This window comes from Panthera pardus, unplaced genomic scaffold (assembly GCF_024362965.1).
Source record: "Panthera pardus isolate Hobbes unplaced genomic scaffold, ASM2436296v1 HiC_scaffold_27, whole genome shotgun sequence".
In the NCBI taxonomy this organism is placed as follows: Eukaryota; Metazoa; Chordata; class Mammalia; order Carnivora; family Felidae; genus Panthera; species Panthera pardus.
In genome coordinates, this window is record NW_026526843.1 from 29,961,730 (window position 1) to 29,969,116 (window position 7,387).

At 53.0% G+C, this 7,387-nt stretch overlaps 1 protein-coding gene and 1 long non-coding RNA gene across 7 annotated transcripts in view; one reads left to right on the forward strand and one right to left on the reverse strand.

Moving 5' to 3' along the window:
• Positions 1-1,580, reverse strand: part of SLC25A43 (solute carrier family 25 member 43) — a 33,849-nt gene extending 32,269 nt beyond the window's left edge. The window contains exon 1 of one of the 2 annotated variants that reach the window (XM_053892112.1): positions 1,191-1,570. In XM_053892112.1, coding sequence (XP_053748087.1) covers positions 1,191-1,465 — 275 coding nt within the window. In that variant the 5' untranslated portion in view covers positions 1,466-1,570. Of the gene's footprint in view, positions 1-1,190 lie in introns of both variants that reach the window. The other variant, XM_053892113.1, reaches the window with a different exon arrangement.
• Positions 736-7,059, forward strand: LOC109250772 (uncharacterized). Of its 5 annotated transcripts, none has more exons than XR_008418416.1 (4): positions 736-904; positions 1,898-2,033; positions 4,520-4,852; positions 6,814-7,059. It is a non-coding gene; the product is annotated as an uncharacterized LOC109250772 (long non-coding RNA). The 5 variants fall into 5 exon arrangements; XR_008418417.1 differs by having other exon boundaries at positions 1,901-2,033; XR_008418418.1 differs by lacking the exon at positions 736-904 and adding an exon at positions 1,177-1,195 and having other exon boundaries at positions 1,901-2,033.
• Positions 7,060-7,387: the final 328 nt, after the last annotated feature.

Here is a 7,387-nt window from a genome sequence, read left to right on the forward strand (position 1 = left end):
CCCAGAAAAAAGGCAAAAATCCTGGCTGTTCGCCTCCAAGGCTTCAACTGTGTGGTCAAGACTGTGAGCTGTTTGTCTAATTCAGAGCCAAGGCCAGTCTTCGGAGTTGGCACTGTGCGCCACGGAATGAGGAACACAGGGACCATCCCAAACCAAGTACAGAAACATCCCCTCTTCCTGAAATTCCATCAGTACCATTTCATTCTTTTAAGCTTGTTTTCAGTTAAAATGCAAATATCTCTGAGCTCTGAGGAAGCTTTGAAGACTCATCTGGTATTTACATGTTTCGATAAGTTTCCTTAAGAAGCAGCTGTTGAGGGCGCCTGGGTGGCTCAGTGGGTTAAGCCTCCGACTTCAGCTCTGGTCACGATCAGTTCAGGAGTTCGAGCCCCGCCTCCAGCTCTGTGCTGACAAGCTCAGAGCCTGGAGCGTGCTTCACATTCTAGGTCTCCTCCGGCTGTCTCCATCCCTCCCCGAGTCGCTCTCTCTCTCTGTTTCAAAAACAAACATTAAAAAAAAAAAAAAAAAAAAAGCAGCTCTTGTCGGAGAAGGTGAAAAAAACCCAAAGGAGGAGGCCGGTGGGCAGAGGGTGCGGCGAGACAGTAAGTTGAGGGGCCTGTTTGCAGCCTCTGGTGAGCCCAAAAGGCAAGCTTCGGGGGCGGGCAGAAATCTGTGGCCTTTTGTGGCACCTCCCCCTAACCAAGCACTTTCTTCGGCGGGCTTTGCTCACAACTGCAGCACCGCGCAGACACCCCTTCCACGGGGTCTCTCCTAAGGCAGCCCAAGGCGAACTTTGCAAGTCGGTGCACGGAACTTTCCAAGTCAGTGGACGGTGGGAATGGTTTGGAGCCACCTCTCTGGAGATGCTTTTGCCCCATTCCACGTCCTCGCCCGTCCGACACCGGTGAGCCTCTCCGGGCGGGGGCCGCGCCCCCACAAAAGGGCGCCTGGCGGGGCAGGGAGCCCCAGAGTGCGTCCCGGGGGCCCGCGTCCCGGCCGAAGTGCCCCGAGGGGCTCGCACGCGATCCGGAAGGAGGCTGCGCCCCCTCCCCCCGCTCCCCGGGCGCGCCGCCCCCCCCCCCCCCCCCCTGCCCCGAGCGCGGGCCCGGGCAGCAGGGCGGCGTCGGGCCGCGGCGGCCTCCCGGCTCCGGCTCCCGGGCCCGCCCCGCCCCTACCCTACCCCGGCTTACTTGCGGTAGGCGGCGAGCTGCACGGCGCTGCAGGGGAAGAGGCGCAGGCACGCCACCGCGTTCCCCTTCCACAGGGCCCGGGGCCCCTCGGCGCGCCACACCCGGAGCCCCTCGGCCCACGGCCCCCGGGCCCGGCCCCGCCGGGCGCCGACCTGGGCCAGCACGGTGGCGAGCTCGAGCGGCGCGGTGAGGCTCAGGCTGAGCGCCCCCGCCACGCCGGCGCACAGCAGCCGCTGGCCGCCGGTCAGCCGGCCGTCCCGCCGCCACGTCGCCATCGCGCCCCGGCCGCCCGGCCCGGCCCGTGGGGACCGCGTGGCGCGGGGCTGCGGCTCCCGGCGCGGCGGGCGGATCGGGCCCCGCCCGGCAACGGGGCGGGCCGCGGCCGGGACGGGAAGCCGGGTCCTCGCCCGCGCCGGCCTCGGGGCCGGGACTGGGCGGGGAGGCCGCCCCGGGCTGAGGCCTCGCCCCTGCACCGCGCGCGCTGCGGAGGGCCCGGTTCTGTTTGCCGTTGAGAGTCCCCACGCTCCCGGGGCCCCGCCGCCCCCACTTCTTGGTTCCTAAGTCTTCAGCGCTCCCCCCACCGCCTCGTCTCTCGTGTTTACCTCTCCTCCCCCGCCCCCCCCCCCCCCCCCTGCACATTCCACCTCGGCCGCTTCCTCCCCCGGCCGGGGCTCTCCTCCTTCCGACCTCTGGTTTTCTGCTCCAAGAAGAAGGCGGGCCAGTTTCGCAACGCACAAGGGGAAAAGAAACCGATTACACACAGCTGCCACCCGTCGCCCTTGTCAAACATCGGGTTCCCTCCCGCACATGATCTCATTTAATCCTCAAATCATCCTTGAACAGGTACGTCCTCCTTTACTGCCCTCCTTTGGAGAGGCTGTACGTGGTGGTGGCTAGAGTTTGGACTCTGGAACCTGCCTTAGCATCTCGGCTCCGCAGTTTACCAGCCGTGTGACCTGGGGGAAGTCCAACCTCTCCGTGCCTCAGTTGCCCGATCTGTAGTTACTTCCTCCAGGAGTTGTTGTAAAGATTAAAAGAACAATGACACAGGTAAGCACCTCCGGGCAGCAAGAATTTCCTGTCCCCTTCAAGGTCCTTCTAGATAAAGAATCAAATTGACCCGAGGGGCGCCTGGGTGGCTCAGTCCGTTTAGCGCCGAACTCTGGATTTCAGCCCCGGTCATGATCTCACGGTTCCTGAGGTCGAGCTCCCTGCCCCCCGCCCCCCTCCCCCCAGCCCCCCAGTCCAGCTCGGGATGACATTGTAGAGCCTGCTTGGGATTCTCTGCCCCTTCCCTGTGCTTGCTCTCTGTCTCTCTCTCTCTGTCAGAAAGAAATAAGTATACTTAAACAAAAGAATCAAATTGACATAAGACAGATTAATAGAAGATCAAATTTAATTTTGTACACACAGGGAACCACACACACGTGGAAATTCCAAAGACAGGCAAAACAAGGGATCTATGTCATCCTGAACTCAGAAGGGGGTAGGGTCTGGGACTTGAAAGGAAAGGAATGCAGCTCACGGGGCAGTAAGAGCAGATGTTTGGTAATTAGATGTTTGTCCTGCCAGACAGATGCGTCACTCAGATAAAACTTATCTCTGGTAATAGCCCTTATTCAGGAAAAGACCCTCAATTTAAATTCTTTTGTGTCGTTAAGGGAGGGGCAAAAGTTTCTTTTGAGCTCACGGGGTCTCGATTGCCTCAGCTCCAAAGAGTTGGCCTGGCGAAGCGGTCAATCTTGGGACAGCCTGTCCACGCCCCCGAAGGCACTGTGTGTGCTACGATTAGGTATTATTTTGCAGAAGGGGAAACCGAGACGGGGAGGTTGACCTGCTCTAGGTCACAGCTGCTGGAGGCAGGCGGGATTCAAATCTAGGTCAGTCTTATGCCACCTAATAGCTACACTACACGTCCGCTATGACTGCAGGGTGTACCCCAAATAGGGACATTTCAGTGGTTTTGTAAGCTTCAGAGGGCAAGGAATGGAGGCTAAGAGTGATTTGGCCAGAACCCAAGAAGAATTTTCTTTTTTTGTTTTTAAGAAGAATTTTCTTAAGTTAAAAAGAATTCCCAATTTCTCCCTGTCCCTCTTTTTAAAAAGCCACATTGATAATAACAGTGAAAAGGAAAGGGGCAGTCAGCAGTCTCTTAGGGTAAAACATCCCAGGTACACAGTTGCTTTTAGGCTCATTCAGTTCTTTTTTTTTCTTTTTACTTCTTAAAAAACATTTTTTTTAGTGTTTATTTTTGAGAGAGAGAGGGGAGACACAATCCGAAGCAGGCTCCGAGCTGTCAGCACAGAGCCCGACGCGGGGCTTGAACCCATGAACTGTGAGATCATGACCTGAGCTAAAGTTGCATGCTTAACTGACTGAGCTACCCAGGGACCCCTCTTTTTTATTTTTGAGAGAGAGAAAGAGCATGAGTAGGAGAGGAGCAGAGAGAGAGAGAGAGAGAGACACACACACACAGAATCCGAAGCAGGCTCCAGGCCCCCTGAGCTGTCAGCACAGAGCCCGATGCAGGGCTCGAACCCACAAACTGTGAGATCACGCCCTGAGCCCAAATCAGATGCTTAACTGACTGAGCCACCCAGGCGCCCTTCATACAGTTATTTTCTATGAGTTACTGACACACAGGACAATAAAGAAACCTTTTCTAAAAGGCATCTAAATATATATATATATATATATATATATATATATATATATTTTTTTTTTTTTTTTTTTTTTTTTTTTTTTTAAGTAGGCCTCACGCCCAGTGCCCAGCATGTGAACCCACTGCGGGACTTAAACGCACAACCCTGAGATCCAGACCTGAGCTGACGTGCAGTTAGTCGCCTAACTGACTGAGCCACCCAGGTGCCTCTGGTTTTCATTTTGTTTAATGTTTTATTTATTTTTGAAAGCGAGAGAGAGCACAAGCTGGGGAGGGGCAGAGAGAGAGGGCCCGCAGCAGGCTCCAGGCTCCGAGCTGTCAGCACAGAGCCCGATGCGGGGCTCGAACCGACGAGCCGTGAGATCATGACCCGAGCCGAAGTCGGACGCTTAACCGACTGAGCCACCCAGGCGCTCCTGTTTTTCATTTTGTTTTAAGGCAGCTTGCGTGAGCGTCACAAGGGCACCCGTCCTGACGACAGGGTACATACATGCTCTTGTCTCCAGCACTGCTGTTCTTTTTGTCCCCAGCACGAATAAGATGCTCCAGTGAGCCAGAGGCAGGAACAAGTATTTCACTTTTCATAGCTGGGAGCTGGGAGAAATCACCAGCCGACGGTTTATTTTAACCCAGAAAGTAAAAAAGTCTATGTTTCTTTTTACTGCAGGTGCGTTAAACGGTAACATGACGAACAGGAATATGTATTGCCCGTCCTTCTGTCTTTTCGCGATAGGGTGCTAACACAATGAGCTGTGTTCTTCTTTTTACTCTGCCACGGCCCATTCATTCGCTAGGATTGACAACCTGGTGTGCGTTGATCTTAACCATAAATCGGTTTCTGACGGTGTCTTGGATGTGCACGGGGCCTTGTAGACTCAAGCTAACGTTACTGCTTCTGTTGCACCCTTGTTGAAACGTCTGTGAAGAAGCACTAGCAGGTTAAGGATCCCCAACTTTGGAAAAGGAACGTGATGTGAAACTAGAATTCTCTGTTAAAAAGGTATGGTTAGTTTTTAAAGAGGAGGCGGGACTCAGTCGGTGGAGCGTGCGACTCCTGATCTCATGGTTGTAAGTTCGAGCCCCACGTGGGGTGTAGAGATTACTTTAAAATAAAAATAGGGGCGCCTGGGTGGCTCTGTCGGTTAAGCATCCGACTTCGGCTCAGGTCACGATCTCGCGGTCCGCGAGTTCGAGCCCCGCGTCCGGCTCTGGGCTGACGGCTCAGAGCCTGGAGCCTGCTTCCGATTCTGTGTTTCCCTCTCTCTCTGCCCCTCCCCTGTTCATGCTGTGTCTCTCTCTGTCTCAAAAATAAATAAACGTTAAAAAAAATTAAAAAAAAATAAAATAAATAAAATAAAAATAAAAATTGGGGCGCGTGAGGGGCTCAGTCGGTTAAGCCTCTGACTTGGGCCCAGGTCATGATCTTACGGTTCGTGAGTTCGAGCCCCGCATAGGGCTCTGTGCTGACAGTTTAGAGCCTGGAGCCTCCTTGGGATTGTTAATAGCAAAAGAAAAGAAAGGATTGCTGTAGGCCAGGTGGGCAGTGCCGGAAGGGAATGGCAGGGTGTTTATCATGCAGATTACATGACGAGTGCTGAGGGAAACATTTCAGGTTGACTGTTAGAAAGTCACATTCCTGGGAGAGGTGGAAACTAAATCTCGGCTTGCTGTCCTAGGTGGGGGGCAAGTGACCCCAGTTGGGCTTTTTTTTTTAAAAAAAACAATAAATTACTTTAGTTGACTTGCTGATGTTTCTCAGATTATAGTGTACCTTGCTATGATTTTTAAAATTTTTTTTAATGTTTATTTATTTGAGAGAGAGAGAGAGAGAGAGAATATGAGCGGGGGGACGGGCAGAGAGAAAGGGACCCACGGAATCCGAAGCAGGCTTCAGGCTCTGAGCTATCAGCACAGAGCCTGACGTGGGACGCGAACTCACCAACCGCGAGATCATGACCTGAGCCGAAGTCGGACGCTCAACCGACCGAGCCACCCAGGCACCCCCCTATCTTGCTATGATTATACCAAAGTTAGTTGATGCCTGCTCTCTTAATTTGTCTTCTATTCTTTAGCCTTGTGGAATTTTGCAAATTACAGAAGTAGTACATACCTGTCAGAAGCTGGGACAAACAGTACAGAAGTGTATTAAAGAGACTTAGGCGCCCCCTGCACATGCTTCGAGGCGCTCAGGGGTAAGAGCTTGGCAGCATCTGTGCACCTTTCCTTGCATTTTTTTTTTTCACGCTCAGATACTCCTTTATGTGGGTTTCCCCCTCCCTTTGTTCCCTCCTTCTGTTAAAAATGGAGTCGCTTACGTTAAACCCCACCAAAACTTAGTACCCAGGCTAATTGCAGCTTTCCAGCTTCTCCCAGAAATGTGGTCCTTAACCAACCTGGGACTTTTCTGGTCAGCATTTGGAGGTAACGCTGTGGACCCTCCCATTCCCCTTAGAGGGGTGACCTTGCCTAAAACAATGCATTCTTTGCTAAGAATACCGGCCCACCCACCCCCACCTTTAAAACCCTCGGCCTGCAGCTCAGTGGAGCTCCTTACTATCTGCTAGACGGAGTGCTGGCAATTTGATCTTTACATTTACTCAGTTGAATTTTTTTCTTTTCTTTTTTCTTTTTTTCTCGTTTTTAAGTGTTTATTTATTATCGAGAGACAGAGCACGAGCAGGGGAGGGGCAGAGAGAGAGAGGAGAGAGCGAGAATCCCAAGCCGGCTCCTCACCGCCAGCACAGAGCCGGACACGGGGTTCAAACTCATGAACTGGGAGATCATGACCTGAGCCACCCAGGCGCCCCATGCCAGCCTTTCTTTTAAACAAAAGCGAGATAATTCCCCTGGAGAGACATCCAAAAAGCTATTCAACAGGTTCCCTCAAGGAAGGGAAACGTGAAGCTTGGGAACAGAGGTGCAAGGGAGATTGAGTTTTGACTGTGCCCTCTTGTGTTGTAGGGGCCAAGGCCGACTGCCCCCAAGACGTGCCACTTTGGTCACGCAGATTATGCCGAGCTGAAAACAATCCAGGCCCAGAAGACGCAGGGAGAAATTTTGACCTTGCCCCCAAAACCGCCTCAAAGAAATGAGATTGGGGACGTGCTCCAGGAAGGGAGCCATTGCCATATTTACCTACATTATAATGTGAAGTAGGTGTGGTAGAGAGCGAGGAATTCAGCAAGGTCTGGTTGATCAAAATCTTCCCTGTGGGGGCGCCTGGGTGGCGCAGTCGGTTAAGCGTCCGACTTCAGCCAGGTCACGATCTCGCGGTCTGTGAGTTCGAGCCCCGAGTCAGGCTCTGGGCTGATGGCTCGGAGCCTGGAGCCTGTTTCCGATTCTGTGTCTCCCTCTCTCTCTGCCCCTCCCCTGTTCATGCTCTGTCTCACTCTGTCCCAAAAATAAATAAAAAACGTTGAAAAAAAAATTAAAAAAAAAAAAAATCTTCCCTGTGTCCCATTGTTTCTGGATGACCCAGTCAATATTTACTTACCACGTTCGCTCTTTTTCATTCTTCCTGTGAGCATCCCTTCCC